Source organism: Lycium ferocissimum, chromosome 7, assembly GCF_029784015.1.
Source record: "Lycium ferocissimum isolate CSIRO_LF1 chromosome 7, AGI_CSIRO_Lferr_CH_V1, whole genome shotgun sequence".
NCBI lineage: Eukaryota > Viridiplantae > Streptophyta > Magnoliopsida > Solanales > Solanaceae > Lycium > Lycium ferocissimum.
In genome coordinates this window covers 51,989,497-52,013,545 of record NC_081348.1, presented here as the reverse complement: position 1 = coordinate 52,013,545, position 24,049 = coordinate 51,989,497, and the positions used below count along the sequence as shown (strand labels likewise).

The 24,049-nt window shown below is 34.7% G+C and overlaps 1 protein-coding gene across 3 annotated transcripts; it reads left to right on the top strand.

Annotated features, from left to right (window-relative positions):
* The first annotated feature begins 4,368 nt into the window (after positions 1-4,368).
* Positions 4,369-16,593, top strand: LOC132065616 (uncharacterized). 3 transcript variants are annotated; one of them, XM_059459091.1, is made up of 5 exons: positions 4,369-4,579; positions 11,083-12,203; positions 12,773-12,956; positions 15,093-15,175; positions 16,220-16,593. In XM_059459091.1, the coding sequence occupies exons 2-5, from the start codon at positions 11,241-11,243 to the stop codon at positions 16,292-16,294; spliced, it is 1,305 nt and encodes a 434-aa protein (XP_059315074.1). In that variant the 5' UTR covers positions 4,369-4,579; positions 11,083-11,240; the 3' UTR covers positions 16,295-16,593. The 3 variants fall into 3 exon arrangements, with proteins under 3 accessions (XP_059315074.1, XP_059315076.1, XP_059315075.1); XM_059459093.1 differs by lacking the exon at positions 4,369-4,579 and adding an exon at positions 6,934-7,045; XM_059459092.1 differs by lacking the exon at positions 4,369-4,579 and adding an exon at positions 9,060-10,743.
* Positions 16,594-24,049: the final 7,456 nt, after the last annotated feature.

Sequence of the window (24,049 nt, the reverse complement as noted above, 5' to 3'; positions counted from 1 at the left end):
TATGAATAAAATCATTGTCATAAATCCAAAAGGTAAGTAATACAGCCATATTTGAAATCAGAATAATAATTACAACATATTCTTTCAGAAGTTGTCGAAATTACGTAAAAGGGCATCGCGGGACCCACGGACGGGTGTAGACCCGAGTGAGCCGCCTATGGAAAACATACTCATCCTAGATCATACAAGCTTCTACGAAAATGTCAAAGCAATCCGAGCTTTTCTGTGAAAGTTATGGGCGTTTGTAGTTTTCGAATCGTTAAAGAATAAATTCTTTTAGAAATCAAACTTTCATGCAACTTTGGTAAGCTAGTAGTTCCAAGGGCATAAGGATCAATATTTCATCACATCAACATATGAATATCAAGAAACAAATGCGTGTCATAGACATGCTCGGATTGCGGGAATAGAGTTTCCTCAAAGTTCGTGTCATAGCCTATTTTAACTAAGGCATGCCAAGGAAAGAAGGTTACTTTACATACCTCAAACGCTCTCCAATATAATCCAAACTCAAGATAAGTCCCTCCTACGTCTCGGGCTGCCCACGATCTATAAACAAGTCATAAAATGCCAAACATTAGCTAAAGACTTTTTGGGCATTTAATTCCAAATTTGCCCTTAATTCTACAGAAATTTGGCGCATTTCCCGTAAATAGGCCACCCCGAGAATTTAACTCGGCCAAATCAATCAACAACAACCAACCTAGCAACATTTGTAATCAATCCGAAAGGCAATATAACAATAATGGCTCTCTTTTCCATCATTCAACAACATTCATAAATTCAATTCGACGACTTACCTTCAAGCCAACATCGACGCTTATACATTCACATACTAACCCAAACCCATACCAACAATATTTAAAGACATTCTAAGCAATTCATACAATATTTCCAACAACCCAAATTTTTCTCCAATTCAGCCGAATTCAGCCCCCAAACCCGAGAACCTCACTTAACCCATTCCTCATTTTCAAATCATGATTTGTATCCACAATTCACATTCTAACAATGCTATTCTCATCAATATACAATTTACAATAAATGTACAATAATCTCCAATTCAGTCCGCAACAATCACAATATCAATTTGAGTCAATAAACATTCATTTCCAACATAGAATTCATAACGACGACGACTAAAACATTAAGCAATATTAATTCGTTCATTGTCATATAATGTGACCCATTTTCGGCTAGCACACCAACCTACACATATGGATAATTCTCACTCGTTCTTCACCTTACAATGATCATAATATACTAACTAGATATTAATTCATAGTTTCAACACAACCCAACACACACAACACACACATACTTACACGGCTCAAGCACCACACACCCAACTCATCTCCAACATTCCATATTTCATGATTTTCCTTCATTTTAATATACTACAACATACATACAACCTTTACAACACATAAACAAGATCAAATCTTACCTTTTTCTCTTCAACTTCTCAATAGGCTAGGGTTTCCAAGGATGAAAATTAGCGGGTTGATCGCTCCAACGACACTTCCACGCTACTTAGGGACCTCAATATAGTGGGTTTGCATCATCAAAATAATTTTAGAAGAGCTAGAAATGGGACTTGCATTTTCTCTTGGTTGGCCGAGAACCCCCTTTTGTGGTGTTCTTCAATTCTTTTTTTTTTTTTCTCTAAGTGTTGGAGTGAAGTGAAATGAAGTGGTCATCTTTTAACAATGCAAGACTTAGTCAAGGGTGCCTTGGCCCACACCATAAGTTGTTCCAATTAAAATTGAACACAATTTGTGTGGGCTATTCACCCTACTTACATGGCCAACCATAGAAAAAATGGATGACTTTTTCAACTTTCATTTTATCACTTTGTCCCAAATTCTCCTAATTATTCCATACCCACAAATTCATGAACAACTTATGACTCAAAATAAAATCGAAGGTCAAAATTCCCGACTTTGAATCCCGAAATAGTTTTGGTCCTTAACTTATCATAATTAATCCGGATTGTTCCAATGTACAAAAATACGGGTTCTAACAAGCCTATCCTAATTATTCCAAGTCAATTCTAATACATATCCTTGTAATCTAAACAAGAAATCGTCATTCCTAAACTAGGGTTTTCAAGAAAACCCATCTCAAGGTTCAAGATTCAAGATTTTGGAAATCTTCTTCAAAGTTCAACTCTCTAATTCAAGTTTTGGAGCATTACCAGGTATGTAGAGTTGCTATCTACGTGTGGGAACATCATTGTTCTTCCCCATGCCTCTTAATCCATAAAGTATGAATCCTTATGAAAACTAGGGTTTCTATACCATGCTCATGATAACCCTAGGTCCATGTCCATGATTATATTATGTATGAATTGCTATTATTCTATCACTGTGTTCTTAATAACTCTATATGATTATTGAGAATCTGTCCGTAATCCATGAAAAATCCATACTTTGTATTCCATGGGTTCCTACATGCAAGTTATAAATTATCATGTTATGTTCAAGAAAACACTCTACATGCTTTACACGTTTTCATGCAAGTATATCATTTAACTATATTGTTCAAACCTATGTTTTACAAGCTATTTGATATGAAACCATATTTATGTTATATCATGTCAGAACATGCCTATAAGTTATTTCATGAAACCATGCCTACAAGTTATTTCATGAAACCATGTTTACAAGTTATTTCGTGAAATCATGATTACAAGACAAGTACAAGTTAATTCACGAAAATCATGGGCTTTTTAGCCAACTATATCAAGTTCATGTTTTTGGGAGTTGCACGAATTACCGAGAAGGCTCAGATAGCCTGAAACTACGTAGCCACCGTAGGACAAGGATCGCTCGCCCGATTGGGACGATTCCTTAATTTTACACACGAATGGATCCATCGGGCACGTTACCACCTTATACCCTGGCAAGGTATGGGGGGCGGCTGTCGGCACGGTACCGAACTCCCGTACCCGCGTGGTGATATCATGTTGTCGGTTTATGAAATGCTTTCTCCCTACTTATCATGTTTTACTTATGTTATGTATATATGTACTCGTGCTCGTACTCATGTTCGTGTCCGGGTTTTCGATTTCGATTTTATCATGTTATTTCATGTCCCATGTTACTTTTTCGATTGTTTACATACCAAAGATATTCAATGTCTTTGACGTCCCTTTTCCGGTTGCCGGGGCTCGCGTTTCACGATGCGCAGTATTGATTGCCGGACGACAATGATTGCTTGTTGGACATTGCTCGTATCGCTTTTAGTGAGCCCCCATCTCGTCGGGGTTGTGTCTTCTTATTTATCGATTTACGCATTTAAGGTATGCGGGGGCCTTGTCTAGATAAACGTTTAACGAGATTCGTGTCGAGGAGGTTTCATAGACTAGTCAGTTGTCATGTTCAGTTGAGTTGGCCTTAATGGCTACATTACCATAATTCCGCATTCATGATATAATAATAATAATATTTTCAGACTTATGATTATTGAACTCCATGTTTTCACAATTCATGCATGTTTACTTTATATTCCCATCGATTCATGTCCCATGTAGACTCAGCAAGTCATGTGGTTCGCTCGGTTACATGCAGCAAGGCACCGAGTGCCGTGTTACGCCCAGGCCATGATTCGGGGCGTGACACCACCACTGTAATAATACTCTATGGACTTTCCCACAATCCATCAGTACATTCTTCATCATTAGAGAATCTATTTCCAAGATTAAAGGATGAATTCCCTTTTCTACACAGTACACTAGACCCTCCATAACAGCTCTTGCCTCAGCCAAAATATTTGTATTTTGCCCTAACTCCATACATTCTGCATAAACCAGATCATCATGACAATTTCTCACACAAGAAGCATAGGAACTAGGACCAGGATTGTTGAGGCTTCCTACTTATATAATAATATGATGATTAAAGTATTTTAATTTTTTTTTTTATCATAAACAAAACTAACCTATGCATACATTACAACTAGAAATTATGCTTAATGAGTAACAGAAGTTTGCTGCGCGAATATTCTTAAGTTGGGGTAATTTGTTAAACATTATATTAAGCGGCGATAAAAATTCAAGGCCGTTCTCTGTATTTTAAAATTATTTATAATTTTAATTTACTTCTTAATAATTACTCTATATTTTAACTACTTAATTACGTATATATCTCATATGGAGTGTAGGTGTAGGATTTCTATAGTATAGGGGGTATACATATTATGATTTTAAAATAAAAGGTGTGTATCCCAAACCGAGCCATATTATAGAGGTGTTTAGTGTAATTAGCCAATTCTAAAAGATGCTCACATCAAAGTTAAATCTTGACTACTGTCATATAATCTCTCCAAATTGTGAAAATCTATGCAGTGATAAAAAATAATAAAAGAGAGAGAGAGAGAGAGAGATGGGGAAAGAAATAGAAGTTGACCAATAGAAATGAAAAAAAAAAGTTGCACCAAAAAAAGGGCTTTTAATAGGACAGTGATCAATTAATTCGAGTTGTTATCTTTTTAATTCCTTCATTTTTCTTCTTTTCCTGGTTATACGCAGAGTTTTTGTGGGTCTCTTTCTATTTTTTCTTCTTTGCTATTCACTGAGGTAAATTTCACTTTCTTTATTCTTGTGTGACCCTTTTTATATTTGGATTATATATGAGTTTATTTCTTGTGATTGTTTACGATTTTGTGTGTGTGCATGTGTGTATGTGCGCGTTCTTTTTTGCTATATACATTCTTCCAAGGTGGGGTAAGGCCTTCGTACGCTTTACCCTTTCCAGACGCTACTTGTGAATTTATATACCGGGAATGTTGTTGTTGTTGATCCAATTTTTGTTTATACCCATGTTTTTGTTTTGTTTGGATTTTGTATCGTTTTCAAATTCTAAGCTCTTGTTTATTTATTAAAGTTAGGAGCGGAGTCAAGATTTTCACTAAGATTCAAAATTAAAGAAGCAAGAACACGAAAAAATTCAGAGATTCAACATTTATTACATATGTTTTTGTGGATCGGTTTTTCTATTTTCTTCTTTGCTATTCACTGAGGTAAAATTTCACTTTCTTTACTCGTGTGTGTCCTTTTTACCTTTGGACTATATGGGTTTTATTTCTTGGGATTGTTCACGATTTTTTTTGTGTATGTGTATGTGTGTCTGTCTGTGCACGTTTTCTTTATTTTTGCTAAATGATATACTTTGATTTTTTATTTATACCCATGTTTTTGTTTTGTTTGATTTTGTACGTTTGCAGACTTTAGGCTTTTGTTTATTTATTACTCCAATAAGAGTTAGTATTGGAGACAAGATTTTCACTGAGATTCAAGATATAAAGAAGCAAAAAATAGTTGCCACCTTTTTACTGGTTAAAACGATTTTAAAATAAAAGAAACAGGAAAGGAGTTCTATAAAAATTATAAATTTATTAGGAAAAGAATGTGTTTAAAAAGAAGAAACAATGTATTTAGTAGGAAAAGGATATTTTTGATCAAATTAAGTAACAACAGGGGCATTTTTGGACCAAATTATTAATAGAGGACATTTTTTGACAATTTCGTATAATTTAAGAACATTTTGACCTTTTTCTGTTAAAAAACAACGACAAAATAAGATAATAAACTTTGCATGTCATTTCCGATCTAATTGGAAATACACATCTTTGTTCCGTAAGTGATTTGGCGGTAGCGAGTACTGATCATGTCTTCATTTCGTTTGGGACGTGACATTATTGATATTTAATGCTAGTTATATTCATTTATTATAACTTAAATAATATTTAACGTTTATTTGTTTTCATCTTATGTAATGCTTCTCAACATTACTTATTCCTACTTAAAACTACCAATTCTATGTTAATCGTTTATCCATCTTTTTTTTTCTTTTTTTTCTTAAGTGATGGTGTTTAACGTTACTTATTTCTTCTTAAAATTACTAATTATATGTTAATCATTTATTCCTCTCCCTCAGCTTCTTACACCTGTTCTTCCTTTTTGTTCCAATTAAATTTTGAAAAGGGGAACCAATCAATACAATTGAAATTTTTTGCCCAAGCAGCATATTACATGATCTTCAATATCTGTAACTTATTAAAATATTTTGAATTTTTATTTTATAGACAATTAACTTATGTGTACATTACAACTAAAACTTATGCTTAATGTGCAATAAAGTCTTCCCGCGCTAGTATTTTTAAGTTGGGGGTTATTTTTAATTTTCTTTTTTATCAAAGGAGATAAGAAGTTTAAGACAACCTCTTAGGATGTCCAATTTTTGCAATTTTCTAAAATTGGTGATTACTTTAAATAAACGGAAAAGGGCTAAAATTACCGAACTTTGAAAAATAGTTATAAATAATCCTTCGTTATCTTTAGGGCCAATTATACCCTTACGGTTATCTTTATCTTATGGGGTCAATTATCTCCTACGGTACAATCAGCTGACTATGCGTTAAGCATCATCGACCCTTCAAAATTATTTTACTCTCAAATAATTTTTTACTCACTAAAATAACTCAATCCGACCCAAATTTTTTTTCTAGCAAAAATAATATGGATAGTTTTTCCAAAAAAAATATAAAAATAATTCCGTATTATTTTTGCTGAAAAAAAAAAAAATTCGGGTCGGATTGAGTTATTTTAGTGAGTAAAAAATTATTTGAGGGTAAAATAATTTTGAAGGCCAGATGATGCCACGTTAAATGCTGCGAAGAATGATAATCGACCCGTATAAAGATGAAGTATAATTAGCGCTAAAGATAACGAGGTATTGAATGAACTATTTTTCAAAGTTCAAGGGTAATTTTGGCCCTTTTCCGTTAAATAAATGTAATCTCTCGAAGATTGTGAAACTCTAAGGAGTGATTAAAAAAGAGAGAGAGAGGGAGATAAAAGTGACAAATAGAAATTTAAAAAAGTTGCAGCAAAAAACAGCTTTTCATTGGACAATGATACGTTCAGTCATTTAATTCGTGTTGTTGGTCTTTTTCATACTTTCATTTCTTCACTTCTTTTTCAGGTTATATGCAGAGTTTTTGTGGGTCTCTTTCTATTTTCTCTTCTTTGCTATTCACTGAGGTAAACTTCCACCTTCTTTACTCGTGTGTGTCCCTTTTTTATTCGGTACTCCCTTCAGATTAAAAAAAAAAGAAAGTGTTTATTTAGTTATTTATACACCCCTTAAAAAAATATTAATTTCTAGACAAAAATAAGTAATTTGCTTAAATTGGCCCTAATTAAATAGGTATTGGGATTTGATCACACAACACGTAATAGTATTGGAAAAATAAGTTTAGTTCTTTCTTGATTTGATAACTTTTTTTGACTTAAGAAAAAAAAGTTAAATGAATACTCTTTTTTATCCGGAGGGAGTACTATATGAGTTTATTTCTTGGGATTGATAACGATTTCTTTTTTGTGTTTTGTGTGTCTGTTTGTGCACGTTTTTCTGATGCCTTTTTTTTTTTTTTTGCTAAATGATATACACCACATTCCTTCCGAGGTAGGGTAAGGTCTGCGTGCATTCTATCCTTCTCAGACTCCACTTGTGGGGTTATATTGAGTATGTTGTTGTTGCTAAATGATATACTTTGTCTGTCCCAATTTATGTGATACAATTTAGATTTCAAGAGTCAAACAAAAAAATCTTTGACCGCGATTCATTCATATGTGCTCTAAATATTTTTAAATTGTTAATTATTGCGAATTGTAGTACTTTCTATGTAGTTCCTAAATATGTAAATTATTTTTCAAAAAAATTTAAAGATGGTATGTTCAAATTCACTATCAAAATAAAGAAGTTTGGATCTTGAAATTCAAACTATATTACATAAATTGGGACAGAGGGAGTACATTGATTTTTGTTTATACCCATGTTTTTGTTTTGTTTGGATTTTGTATCGTTTGCAAATTTTAAGCCCCGTTTATTTATTAACAAAGACGACGACAGAATAAGACAATAAATCTTGCAAGGTATTTCCGATCTAATTGGAAATACGCATCTTCGTTCGTTATGCAGTTTGGCAGTACCGAGTACCGACCACGTCTCATTCAGTTTCGGGACGTGACATTATTGCTATTTAATGCTATATATTCATTTATTATAACCTAATAATATTTAACATTTACTTGTTTTCTTCTTACGTAATTCTCCTCAACATTACTTATTCCTACTTAAAACTACCAATTCTATGTTAATCATTTATTCATCTTCTTCTTTTTTTTCTTCTTAAGTGATGCTACTTAACATTACTTATACTGAAAAGTGAAAACTACTAATTTTATGTTGATTATTTTCCTCTTCCTCACCTCTTCTCCCTTTTTGCTCCAATTGTATTGACAAGGGGAATCCGTACATATTACGTTATCTTTCAATTTCTGTAATTTATTAAAATGTTTCAATTTTTTTGTATCATAGTCGCAATACTAACTTATACACACATTACAACTAGAACTCATGCTTAATGTGTAGTAAAGTCTTTCCACACGAATACTTCAAAGTTGAGGGGTTATTATTTTTTTTTAAATTAACTCAGAGATTAAAGTTTAAGACAATATCTTATGATGTCCAATTTATGCAATTTTCTAAAATTGTGACTACATTAATAAAATCTAATCTCTCGAAGATTGTGAAAATCCAAGGAGTGACTAAAAAAGAGAGAGACAGAGAGAGAGAGAGAGAGAAAGGTGACAAATAGAAATTAAAAAAAGTTGCAGCCAAAAAAGGGCTTTTAATAGGACAGTGATCCGTTCAGTCACTAGTTCAAGTTGTCTTTATTTATTTTTTTTGGGGTAATTAAGTTGTCTTTTTCTTTACTTTAGACAACATACTACTAGTATTTTTGTGGGTCTCTTTCTTTTTTCTCATTCTTTGCTTTCACTGAGGTAAAATTTCACTTTCTTTACTCGTGTTTGTCCCTTTAATCTTACCCCTCCGTCTCAATTTAAGTGTCTTAATTTAATTTGATATGAAATTTTAAAAAATAAATTTTGAATCATGTGGGGAGTGTAAATTAAATTAAAAATATGAATAATGTGCTAAAATATTTATAAATTTGTCAGATAGAAAGTTTGAATTATGGACTTGTTAAATATCGGGACACTCTTTTGGCATAGACTAAGAATAAAAGCAAAGACACTTAAATTGGAGCGGAGTGGCTAGTTTATTTACTGGGATTGTGTGTGTATGTATATGTGTCTGCCTCTTCGCGTTCTTTTTATTTTATTGCTAAATGATGTACATTGATCTTTTGTATAAATAAAAAACAACATTTGTTGTTGTTGATTACATTGAATTTTTGTTTTTGCCCATGTTTTTGTTTTTGTTTTGTTTGGATTTTGTATCGTTTGCAAATTTTAGGCTCTTGTTTTTTTTTGTTTTTGTGGGTCTCTTTCTATTTCCTCTTCTTTGCTATTCACTGAGGTAAACTTTCACTTTCTTTACTCGTGTGTGTCCCTTTTCTATTTGGCAATATATAGTTTATTTCTTGGGATTACTCGTCTGTCTGCGCGTTTTTTTTTTTTTTTTTGCTAAATGATATACATTCCTCCCAAGATAGTAGTAAGTTGTGCGTACACTTTACACTTGCCAGACACCACTTGTGGAACTACATTGAGTATGTTGTTGTCGATATACATTGATTTTTTTTGTTTATACCCATGTTTTTGTTTTGTTTGGATTTAGTACGTTTGCAAAATTTAGGCTTTTGTTTATTTATTAAAAGTAGCGGCGGAGGCAAGATTTTAACTAAGATTCAAAAATACAAAGAAGCAAAAACCCGAAAGAGTCGAGAGATTCAACATTTATTATATGTACGTAAAAATAATTTGTACACTCTACCCTTCCCCAAACCCCACTTGTGGGATTACATTGGGTATGTCGTTGTTGTTGTTATTGATATACATTGCTTTTTTTTGTTTATTACCATGTTTTTGTTTTGGTTAGATTTTGTAGTGTTTGCAAATTTTAAGCTTCTGTTTATTTATTAAAGTTAGTGGCGGAGTTAAGAGTTTAACTCAGATTCATAAATACCAAGAAGCAAAAACACGAAAAAGTCGAGAGATTCAACGTTTATTATATGTACGTAAAAATAATTATGTACACTCTACCCTTGCCCAAACCCTAGTTGTGGGATTACATTGTGTATGTTGTAGTTGTTGTTGTTATTGATATAGATTGCTTTTTTGTTTATTTTCATGTTTTTGTTTTGGTTGGATTTTGTATCGTTTACAAATTTTAGGCTTCTGTTTATTTATCAAAGGTAGTGGCGGAGGCAAGATTTTCACTAAGATTCAAAATATAAAAAAGTAAAAACACAAAGAAGTCTAGAGATTAAACATTTGTTTTATGTACATAAAAAATAATGTTGATCTTGATTATACAAATTAATTTTTGTACCCCTCGCACAGTCCTTTTTCCCATTTGATGACAAGGAGTTATCTTCAAAAGGTGCTAGTTGGCCTTTATGGGATTTAATTTATAGATTTCTTCATTTCCTTTTGGGTATTGTTTACATCTTGAGTTCTTGGATTTTAGTTTTTTATTCGTCGTTTGAGTATGTAAACCTCGAATGAAAAGCTTTTTGAAGTATCTTCGACGAATTTGCACTTGAACGTGTGGCTTGCCAATGAAGTAGGTGGAAACCATGGTATACCAGGATTCGGAGTTACCCGATACATGTGTTGATAGAAGGTAGTAGGTACTCGAGGAATAGTCGAGGTGTGCACATGCTGATCCGAACACCCCTTTATAAAAAAAGCATCTTTGACAGACTTAGGTACAAATATGTATTCGACACAAGTGTGTATAACTATCTAGTGCGAATATGTTTAACCAATAGAAAGTTTTTAGTTTATTTGGAAATATCCTTATGGAGTCCCAATACCTATGTCATACCTATCTGATGCTGGTATGGCAAGGCAATGAAGAGTTTGTTAAAGTACACACACAAGCACATATATAAGTATGTATATATTGTAAGTACATACACGAGTTCTTGAATTCTAATTTTTTTCGTTTTCATGTCTTTTCAGTCCATCGACATTGATTATATTCCTTCCATTTTTTTTAATTGTTTTTCTTTTTATGGACATTGATTATTCCTTTTGTTTTCTAGCGGCTGGAGTTTTCAGAAGGATTCCTGCACTTCACATAGATGGTGAAATTTATGAAGTTTAATGAGTCTCTATGTCTATGAATAGTTGGAATTGGGGTGAAGTAGCAGTGACTTTGTTGTCGTGAGCTGTTGATTTGTTGGAGCTGAATTCCATTACAATGGGGCGACCAGGATTGAGAAACTGGGATATTTTTTATGAAGCAAGACGTGGAAACAAAAAGGCAGAGACTGTTAGTGATAATATTCGTTTCGTGCAAAAGATTTCAAGCTCAGATAATGTCGATGAAGATTATTTTGAGTTTTTGAAGCATCTCTATAACTACGATATAGATTCTCAGTCATACACAAATGAATATGGAAATGATGGCAGCTATTATGAGGTTGAAGTTGAGTATGAGGACGAGGATGAAGCTGACCCGCAGTACAAGATGTTTTTGGCTAATGCTAAGCCAGATGGGAAGTCATATGTGCTTAACACTGAGACAGAGGACGGGTTACCTGTGTCCATAAAGTATGAAAAAGAGTGTGGCTGTGATGATGAGCGTGTATGTGCCTGTTGGAAAAAAAAGAAAGATATAGAGATGCGAAAGGATGAGAAAAACTCGCATCCTACTCGACGCAAAGTTGAGGTAAAAAAACGGAGAATGTCAACAGCTAGATCCATGGGAGATGTGGATGTGATATTTGAGCCTTCCGATCCGACTTCTCAGAGGAAAAATGGGACTATGAGGCGGAAGATTAGCACGGGAAAACATGGTCCATCCAAGAGACAGCGCAAGAGTGAGACTAAGATAAAGTCGGGTAAGGAGAAGATGATAGAGAAAGGGAGTAAACTAGTTCATGTCACAGGCAAAGAAGCAGCATCTGATGGACAGGGCAAGAGTGAGACTAAGATAAAGTCGGATGAGGAGAAGATGATAGGAAAAGGGAAGAAACCAGTTCATGTCACAGGCAAAGAAGAAGCATCTGATGTAGCTGAAGAATATGTGTTACTCCTGGAGAATCTTCAAAACGAGAATTGGAGCATGAAAACCTCGTTAAGAAGTGGTTGCAATATTGAATATGAAGCTGTTGAAGATGACCTTGAAATCCTTTACGACAATAGTGATACGCTCGAGAAGGTAAGAAGCTTTAGCCTTACTGCTTCTTTAGTTAAAGACCACAAGAGTATATGTTCTTCCTACCTTTGTTTCTCCTCCCTATTTTATAGCCTGCTTGACCAAACTTCTTCTAGGCCAGAAGTGCTTTTTTTTTTTTTTTTTCTCAAAGTTGAGGTATTTGGCCAAGCTTTTAGGAGAAGAAAAAGTGTTCCTGAGTAGAAGCAAAAGCTGTTTTTGAGAAGCTAAAATAAGTAACTTCTCCCCCAAAATACATTTTTGAAAAGCACTTTTATGAAAATACACGTAGGAGCACTTTTTAAAGCTTGGCCAAATACTAATTGCTCCTAAAAATTGCTTTTCAAAATGATTAATCAAACACAAGTTGCTTCTCACTAAAGGTACTTTTTTGAAAAGCACTTTTCAAATTAAGCTGATATTAAAAGCCTGACCAAACAGGCTCTTACTCTTTCGTCCTTACCCGCTCAGTTTGTTAGTTTGTAGTTTCTGGAAATGGTTCTTCATGATGCTTGGATGTGAATAAGCTTCAATGAATACTAATGTCAAGAATATATCCACTGAAAAATGTGCAGTCCAAGTTCAGGCAGAAAGTCATGGATCTTCTGAAGAAGCCTTACAATACAGAGGAGTACAAAGAACTATGGACATATGTCAACGATAAAAAACCAGTGGAAAGGAATATGGAAACGCGTAGAGGGGGACTGAGCAGTTACAAGACGACGAAAATGGGAAAATCATATCTGGAACTCTATGAAGGTAAGTTCAACATCCTGTAAGATTTTCATCGATAATACGATTTCCACTGTTTACAGAGTTTTGGCGTATGTCTAGTATAACATGTTGTTCGGTGAATTAATAGCCGCTCAAACATTAGTAAAAATTTGGATAATGGTTGTCACCTGTCATTGAACCCAAATTGCTTGGAGTAATTTCCTTTGTATATCGTGAAACACTATACATTTTACAGTCTCTGATTTCATCTTTGGATGTCTTGCTAGTTTCAGTAAATTATGCTGTCAAGGCAAATGAATAACATAAAATGATTTGAGATTTCACTTAGTACATAGCATGACCAGTCCAAAGGGATTTTGCATTAAAAGAATAGGTTGGTTGTAAGATTTCATGGAATTCTGTTCCTTTATACCACCCATAGGCCATAGCATAATTAGGTTGGTTTCTCCAAGGAAGGTGTAAATTTATTTCTAATATTGCTTCATTCTAAAAAGAAACAAATTAATCTGTCTATTGGATGTTGTTACAACCTTCCAAGTTTCAGGAGGTCAATTGCTAAGTGAAGTTTGGGGCAATCGGCTTATGTGTGAACGGAATACGGAAAAAAAAGAGAGAAAAATAATTATGAACATTAAGAAACTAAGAATCCTTTTTCAAATTGTTGGTCTCTCGCAAAGTTTTGTACTTTTCCTAGAGTGAGATCCTTAGTCCTAATACATTTTCACAAAAGATCCGGAATTTTTCACCCTATAATACATTTGAAGCCAGTGTCCGTCAAGCTGGAGAACTTTTAGGTATTATTATCCACCATATGAGCCAAACTTAATGATAAACAAAAAATGAAGAAGCAAAAGCAGTAATAAAATCTCTATTTGGGTGAAATTGAAATACTTATTATCTTTCTCCAACTATTGTACACTCATGTTTTGAACCACAGATGTCATGCTTCGCTAGGTTTGAATATTGACATAATGCTCCGCGTGGATTTTGTCAAGAAGTCTATTCGAAATTTCTTTGCTCTCTACTAAAATTTGTGCCCTGATTATATTTTGTAACAATCTTACCACTCAAGAAAAATGGAATAATGATTTTTGTGCTTTGGTGTCGTCCTGCAATTTTCTTTTTCAATTTTAAACTTCAGAAATCATCTGTTTCTCACGTTTTATGAAGAAGCTTACCATCTAGGATATCACTATGGTGAATTGAGTATTTGTAAAAGTGCACCATAGATTGAAATTCTAGCAGTAATAAACAACATGCACCCAACTACCCAAGGGTGTGACCTAGTGGTCAATGACGTGGGTTGAGAAGCATGAGGTTTTAAGTTCAAGCCCAATGGAGGCAAAAAACACTACCAAGCCTTACAGACAAAGTTATTGGGGGTTACCTGTGCTGGTGGGAGATAGTTATTAGAAGGTACCCCGTTAAACTAGTCGAGGTGCTCAAGCTGGGCCGGACACCACAGTTATTAAAAATACAGCAATTGAAAATTATTGTTCCTTGTATGCCCACCAAGAACTAACCCTTCTCTTCTTTTCTCTTGGGAATAGGAACCCCAAGGCATACTAAAACTAGCTCATTTTTAGTTGCATGATGAAGGAACCAGTTTAAATTTAAGTTGTGGTCTACTGTTCCTTCAACTACAATAATCCATGTTTCTATAACAACAGTTTGCCTAATGAAACAGTGGAAGCTCTTTTTTTATTTTATTTTTTCCTTTGATAAGTAAACAGTGGAAGCTCTTTGTTGAAGCTAGTTGTTCTTAGGTATTTAGGGAAATTTGGGATTGTCTGTTGCTAGAAATGGTAACTAGTCTATCTGTTCTTGGATATTTTGGGAAATTTGGGATTACATATTGCTAGATGTTAACTAGTCAAGTTGTTTTGGATATTTTGGGAAATTTGGGATCGTCGATTGCTAGAAACATTAATCAACTGATATTGTAGGAGATTTTCTTGTTTTTTCCTGTTTGGTAAGTTTGATGTATTCGTATCTGCTGGATATCAATGTGAATCTTCAACTTCTCCTTGCATTTTGTGTGCTCTCTCTAAATTCTCTACAGTTTTGGCACTATGAAGTCATTCAAATTTGTGCTTAATTTTGACTTTATTTGCACTGTACGCCATTACAAATATTGCATCTTTCAATTTATACTTGCAGACCTTAAGGAAAAGCTCAAAGAATTTGATAATGACGAGAGTAAAAAGTTGAAGATCATGCGTGGCTTTACGTTTTGGTTACAGGTGAGTGGCTCATCTCAGCCCTATTGATGAAGAATAGATTGACGGTTTTCTTTCGGCTTGAGCTTTTGATATGTGTACGTCCTTCTGTTGCTAATCAATGAAAGAATGTCGTTGGTCAAAAGATTTTTTTATATGGATATATGTTTTATATACGAGGTTTCAAGCTATCTCTGAAACTAATTGCTATTTCGAATTTGAATTCTAGAGAAGACAACTGATGCAATCATCATTTTTTTAACAACATTAACAAAAGAATGATGATGTTCAGTGGCGGAACCAGGATTTTCACCATGGGGATTCAAACATATTAGTATATTATTTATAAATATTTTTTACCTAACAACACTGTATAAATTTTCCAATTAAGGGGTATCAGTTGACACCTCTTTGAGCAAGGTGGCCCTCCAAAAAAATAAATAAATAAATAAATAAATAAAATGAATGATGTTGATTTGATCAGGTGGGAAATCAGCAAGTACCTAATTACTCACCTTGTGAAAAGTGAATATGCTTTAAGTCTTGTTTGGGCTAGTTTTCTATGCATTTTCACTAAATTAGGTAAGAATTAAATCGATAACGAATTCGGAACTAGCAAAAGATATAGGAGGACATACCATGAGTTGTGCTTTTGTAGCAAATGCCAGCTTCATCATCCTTGATTTTTTTTTTCTTTAAATCATCAGTTTTAGTTACTTTTAAGGAATTTGATCTTCATTATAATTAGAACTATGTTTCAGAGAAATATTCAATGTGTTAATATGAGAAGGCGAAACATCATTACCATTTTGCATACGTTTAATTTATTGCATGTATGATGATAATATGAAATGGGCTTAAATGAAGAAGTGAGATTCATATAGTCAGCTTGTTATTATTCAGGACTGAGGCATATTTGTTATTGTTGTTGTTCTATTTATTGCATACTAGTTGTTATAGGCATAGTTATTATTGTTGTTGTTGTTCTTTTTATTGCATTCTAGCTGTTTATAGACAAATTTAGTAATGTAAACGAAGCACGTACTCTTTTATTTGGTGTTTTGCTAGAATGTCGTTCATGGAGGAGCCTTCAAACCTTGGAACGACAGAGAGTTTCTTGCGCTGGTGGCTGAATCTACCTAGAAGTAATGCACTTGCACTTCCAGTCTTACTTTTCTGATTAATCATCTGGAGACTGGGCTGCATTGAATACAAAATCAGTATATCATACAGGGAAGCAAACTTAGTAGTGGATCGTCTTGTGAATTCTCTTCAAGGCTTTGGAACAATTTTTTTTTTTTTTTTTTTTTTTTTAAATTTTTGGTGATCTTATAAGTTTCCCCCTCCTGTCCCTTTTCTCAAAGTCCCTGGGAATTTATACATGTCAAACAAGGATGTAAATGGAGTTGATAGGAGTGTGTATGCAGAAGTTGGCATCTTCATACACTTATACATATTTTCTCATGCAGTTCTTAGTCTCTTTTTTGGACTAATATTTCCTTTGTAAGGCGGGCAAGGAGAACAATAGAGTCCTGAGAATGGAGTCGTCTCTGACAGGGAGCATTTTACTGCCCAGAGTGAGCTTTTTGCATGAATCCGAACTAGTCGGGCCCTAAAGTGGGTACCGACACCAGGTGGAAAACCAAAAAGAAAAAAGAGTGGCAGGGCTGGAGAGTTTGGAAAAATAAGATTACTACCTGCATGAGCGGCAGGAAGGGAATTGACATGGGAGTATTTGATTGACTCATTTATTGATATTGCAATTATTGGACAACTTAAAATTGAAGAACTGACTAACAGGATTTTCCATATTATCACATTTTTGAAAAAGATCTCCATGCATTTGGACCCACAGGAACGTTAGATACACTTGCAGAATTAGATGGACTAAAAGAAATAATTCCATAAGAATTACGAGCAACAGTAAAGTTGTCTCGATGTGACTTGCAAGTAGTTTTAGTTCTCTTGAATTTCACACAGTTTTCTATCAATCTCTTCCCTTTTTATTCCCTTTGTGTTTTTTTTTTATGGGTTTTTTTGGTCTTGCTTCTTAAATTAATAAAAATTTTAATTGATTTTATATAGTTACAATGGACCCCAATTTATTTAGGATTGAGGCGGAGTTGCAACTACGTCTTATTTCCCTGAGAATCTAATTCAATTGCTAGTATATTTTTTTAGGAATGAGAAGAAGCTTGCATGTAGTTCTTCTTTATTCACTTTTCTTGAACAGTGGTTGAGAATAATTAAAGTAAAACTGCATAACTTAATTTTGAACTCTTTAATTTGGATAGGGAACTCTTTAATTTGGATAGGTTATTCACAAACTATACAACGCTATTAAAAAATTGAGGATATAATGGTAAAGAGTAAAGACATGCTTTAGATTAGGGAAAGGTACAAGTTTTCCATTAAACGATACTATTAATTGCTCAGTTTTATGTTCCATTATACTTTGGATTTATTCCTATCCTTGCTTTTAGCATCATCTTGTGTTTGTCCCTAACATTAATCTTAGCATAATATGGGTGGATTCCACGTGTAAAAATGCTTTTGAGGAAAATATTATAGTAATGAAGTTACCTTTACATTGTGTTATACTTCAGGTTGGAGTTGCGTTACCGATCAAGGACAAAACACAATACTTTTTAACTTTGAGTGGAGGTAGAATTAGACACAAAATATTAGGCGAGGGGAAGTTGCACAATATAAGATAGTATAGGCAAATTTGATCCTGGTTTCCTTTAGATTACGATTTATACATCATACTAGTTATGTGAGGCCCGTGCTAAGCCCGGGCCCAAACTCAAGATATAAAAGTAGATATTTTAACTAAAGAAATATAATTTGTGTTAGTACAAGTGTACAACAACAACAACAATCACCATATACCCATTGTAGTCCCACAAGTGGGTAGTTATATGAAAGCAAAATTTTCATTCCACTCCTTTAATATTTTAACTTCCATTTTGATGAAATTATTTAATTCAAATCAAATTTGGAACCGAATTTGACATTATAACTTATGTATCCTAATTTTAAAGTTATTTAGTTCTAAATAAATAATCTATACATAGTTAATGAACTTTTAAGACAAATACATAATTTAACTTGTGCAGCAGATGGAGCTGCTCCTCTCTTAATCAGGGATTAGGGGTTCGAACATGGATATGGAAAAAAAATCTTTGGAGGAAGCGCTCCCCCCGAATAGGCGCGATGCAGTGCGAATTATCTGGATTAATTGGGCTCAAATGCGGATTCGAGCACCAATCAGAAAATCAAAGAAGGTGAAAAATGAGGTAGGAGGTTCGATAGCTTTTGAAAAATAGACTTTAAAAACAAAAACAAAAAAATTGACTTAAATAAATAAGATTAGGACCTAAAAGTAATTAATTAAAAAGTTTTAAAAAAATTTGAAAATTATTGTGAGGACTACAAAAGTCCCAGAGTTCGATAGCTTTTGAAAAACAGACTTTAAAAACGAAAAAAAAAAAAATTGACGTAAATAAATAAGATTAGGACATAAAAGTAATTAATTAAAAAGTTTTTAAAAAATTGGGAAATTATTGTGAGGACTACAAAAGTCCTCACATTTGCTCTTATATAATATAGTAATATTTTGACTTTTAATATGCATTGAGTAATTCAATAGTTATTATTTTTTGTATTACAATTTGAAAATCATAACTTTTTTAAAAGAAAATTCTCATTCGGTATTCAGTATTTATTTTGGGACCCAACTAATTTAAATTGGGATTCTTTCATTTATGTCCCTTCACACAAACTTAATGACCGACAGTAACTCAAATATACAAAACTTATACACTGGATAATATATGTATATTTAAGTATAAATATACAAATCCTATACATTTGCTGGCTATTTTGCAAATTAGATCACTCAAAGATATTGGGGCTGTAATTATCCCAATTTAAATTTTGTGTCTGAAAGTTCCACTTTAAAGATAGAGTGCTTTCTATTAAAGACGATTCTATACTCGAATCCGAAACATATTTTTTTTGGTTTCTCAAAGGGAGGGGCCCTATCTGCTACACCACGTCCTATGGTGGTCGAATTCAAAACTTTTAATTAAGTATAGATGGTACTTACCATCCCATAGTTTGGTGACATTATAATTTATTTTTTTTTTGAATTACATAGGGTAGGGAAAGAGGAAATGGGATATTATAACGTGGGAATTCGAACGTAAATAATAAGCTACTGGATCCTACGTGATATTTCAATTTAATGAACCAAACGACCCCATAATAGAGGAGCCCAAGACTTTTCTAACCCAAAAATAAATTTTTGGAACCAAACTAACCCATTAAAAAAAAAAAAAACCTAAATAGCCTTTACGCACAGATTATGTGCGTAAAAGGACCAAAGTATACATTTACACTTTAGTCCTTTCACGCACAGATTCTGTGCCTGAAGTGCCTTTAACCCCCGACCCCAACCTTTATTCTTTGGAAATCAAACTCAAAATTAAGCTTTTTTCATACTTTGACCGAAAATTAGTGACGTTTCAAAACACCGGAATATAAATATTTTATATAGAACTTAATATTTTTTTTCGTGTACAATAATATCGACTCATTACATCAAGTATACATATACATTTAGATCGGCGTTTTAGAGGTTGTAAAGTGCTCCGAAGTAAGTTTGAAAACTTGTTATACATATACATTTAGATCGTCGTTATAGGGTTCTAATTAATATAGGACGTCGCACGAGTTATTATTAATCGACAATAAATACTAAAATAACTAATTATCATTAAAAAATAATACCCAAAACATATATAATATTAACATAAAATGTACATTTTATTTACAAATGTACAATCTTCTAAGGCCTAAGGATCCTCCTAGCCCCACCACCCTCACTATCATCAGGATCCTCTCTCCTCCTCTTAATGACAGGATGATTTATGGCATGATCATCCTTTCTTCTCTTCTTCAGGCCCTACGTGAAAATATGCTTCCTGTGGGAGACGGCGGCGGACTCCACTCGAGTAGCCTCGTAGATGCCTCGGGAGATGACTCAATCGGGAGGAGCCCCGGACCACAGGAGCGAGAAGAATGAACACCGAAATAACATATAAACAATTTAATTTAGATTTATCATAAACTAAACATGAAATAACATATAAACAATTATTTAATAAATTATTTCTTTGTAAAAAAACAAACTCCGTGTGTCGACGACCTCCCGAGATGGCCGGTCGAGGGCTCCTTACCGGCTCCTCAACGGTCTCCCGAGCACTACTCGGAGGCCTTTACCGAAGGTGGAGACTCGCTCAATCATCAAAAAGCGGAGACGGGTCCACAGGCGCAGAAGAATGAACCTATAATACATGTAAATAATTTAGTTTAGATTAATAAAATTGTCACGACCCAACCGGAGGGCCGCGATGAGCATATATATATATATATATATATATATATATATATATATATATATATATACCACTTTTTTCACGATCCAACCGGAGGGCCGCGACGAGCACCCGGTGCTGGCCCACCCGGGCACCCCTTAACATACTTATATATCACCTCTAGGTGAGCCACATAGTTAAATCATGCTTTTCATTCACCATCATTCTAATCTCATTGGGCAACAACACATCTATATCATCAATAACATCTATGCCCATATAAATGTACGTAAGCCGACAAGGCTAACAAAACAATATCCCAAAATATAGGCCGACAAGGCCAAACATATCTAACCATATACACATGTCTACGAGCCTCTAAGAAGAATACATCATATCATAACATATGGGCGGGACAGACCCTCCGTGCCCATGAATATGTGAAAAAAGAATCTATACCAAAAGCGAGGCTCGAATAAGTGGAGCTCGCTATGTAGTCTCCGAGAAAATATAGCTATGGATCAAGTACGTCTCCCCGGCCACTGCGGGCATGACGCGGCGTCCACAAACAAAAGGACGTCAGTACGAAGAATGTACTAAGTATGTAAAGCATGATCAATATCAATATGAAAGCATAATAGATGACATATGAAATAACATAGGATGGGAGATAACAGTATCATTATCATAGCACTTACTTGCTTTCCATAGGGACATTCCATTTCTATTGCGTATCCGTGTACATACATCCATATCCGTACTCATTTACCTTTCGTATCCATTTTTGTATTCGTATTCATATTCCCATTCATACTCATATTCATATCATTTACATCTCATATACATTTCATATACATAGCCTTTACTTAGCATTTACATATACTTAACTTATTCGTACTCATATTGATGTCATATATATAGCATTTATATAGCATACCCGACCACAAAGGTTCGGTGTTTCACATAGCTGGCCCTACCAAGGCTCAGTGTCATACCTGGCCCTACCAAGGCTCAGTGTTATCCGTAGCCAACTGCAGTGGTGCTCGCGCGTCGTCACATATAGGTATATATACATATTCACTATATTCTACTAGGCCATATAAGCTCGGGGTTCACATTAGCCACTCATGGGCACATATACATATAAGCTCATAATTATCTTAAGCCTTTTTACTATCGTCATTCATTACATTCTATCCTTAGAGGATTTCTCGTCGTATAAGAAACTTAGTACAATCGTATCATTTTGAGCATCATAAGCTTAGTAGCTTTTAGAGATAGGATCATTGGAGAACATCGTAGGCTCATAGAAGGATAGATAATTGGCCAAAGAACCATGCCTTATGAAAGAAGGGTTAGCCTTACATACCTTTCCATGCAACTATTCTATCACTTGTACGTACTTCTTCAATGCTCACGTTTCTACCTTCATTAAAGTGCATACTAATATTAGATAATCGATAACTTAGCATACATGACTTAATCTAGAGAAAATCGGACAACATCTCCTTTATTTATACGACTTCTTCTATATCATATATCAGCTCCCAAACATCAATAATAACATTCACAATATCATCACAATAGCCTTTATTCAACTACATTATCCTTACTTCTCAATTCACTTCAATTCACCCATATTCATGGTCATATCACATCATTACGTTCATTCATACACAAGGTCTATTCCATGTTCTCAATATCACTTATAACATGATCATATTCATGATGTATCAAGAATCATGACTCATACCAAACATTTATTCAAGAGTGACACTATTTCCACATTCATGACCCATTTCTATATCCTTTTGCAATACAAATGTTTCAACTTTCAAATACCTTAAATAACACGGAGATGTCATAAAACTTACCTTAGAAGGTGTAGGATTGAACCTTGGGTGCAAATACCTTACTTGAGCAAAACCCTAGTTTTTCCTTCGCTTGGATTTCTTGTCTTTGATGAACTTTAATGGGTTTTCTTACTTTGATTCACTTGGTTGATGATAAGAACCTTTGATTTCCCTGGATTCTTGTTCATTAAATGTATGTGATGTCCTAGAGACTTTAGAGAGAATTGGGGAAGTGTTGGAATGAAATAATGAAGTTGGGATCACATTTAAAGACTTGGAATATTTCAGCCTGTCGGGACTTCCACGGACTCTTCCACGGTCCGTGGAACATTGTGTTGGTCGTGGTTCTGGTCGTGGTTTACACCAGCCAAACATTACTTCTGCTGGGACTTTCACGGACCCTTCCACGGTCCGTGGAACATTCTATGGTCCGTGGAACATGGTCGTGAAACCCACAGTTTCACCGAAGTTGTTCCTGTCGTCTCGTTTGATCTTCAATCCTTATGGAACCTTCTTAACACTTATTTATCACTTCATTAACAATCTAAGGGGTGTTATAACTCTTTTCCATAACATCATTAAGTCATCATTAATTCAATACTCGTAAATTTTGCCCGATACATGACATATACCTTACTTCCCTTAACAACTTTCGTCTCCTACTTCCAGTCTTTGGAATCTTACTTAAGGTCATCAAATGCTATGTCTTACTTATCGAAACATCATATACTTCGTGCTCTTCATTAGCCTATTCACTGTGCATCAACGGAAAATTTTCTGAGGTGTAACAAAAATAATTAATTAATACATTATTTTATTATAAAAAAATAAATTTGTGTGTCGACGGGCTCCTGAGATGGCATGTGAGAGGGCTCCTGAGCGGCCCGCTGAGCCGGAGATGCAGATGGTGCCGTTGGCTTGGCTGTAGCACGAAGAAAGTAGTCATCGGACATAATATCCAAGTCTATGTCCTCATCTCCGCCTCCCATATGTAGATCACTAACTGGTACCTGTGTAAATGATGACCAAGGATCATAATGTGGGACCATCTCTGGCGTATATCCAGGTCTCTGTGAAGTTGAAGGCCTGGAAGAAGAAGTCGACGGGATATCTGTAGCCGACGGAGCCTGACGGGTTATATCGTCAGACTCATCTACTAGACCTTTGCCAACCCGACCACCTCTGCCAGCCAGATCACCTTTGCCAGCCCGACCACCTCTATCAGCCCTACCACCCTCAGGAACACCCTATGGCACATCCTCATCGACACGATGCCACTCCTGTGCCCGTGTCATACCAGTGTCGGTAAGATGAACTATCCATGATGCATATGCCGCTATCCCGGGGTTGGTGGACTCCGTAAGGGGAATGCTCTCATGGCGTATCATCAGAGTCATCCGTAGCTGCATATATTTGCAAATTTTAAGAATTGAATAAATTCGCAAAAGTAATACATAATAAGACGACAATTGAATAAACTTACCAGCGCCTCATACTCTCCTGCGAGTGATACATATCCTCGGCCATCAGGATGCGGCGTCGAGGGGTTAGCAATCAAGGAGCGAGTGATATGCATGTACCACGTCATGTACTTATGGACCGGAGTGTCATGTCCGACTGCCGCTAGAGTCGTCATCCTCGCGTTCCATGCATCGACTTCCTGG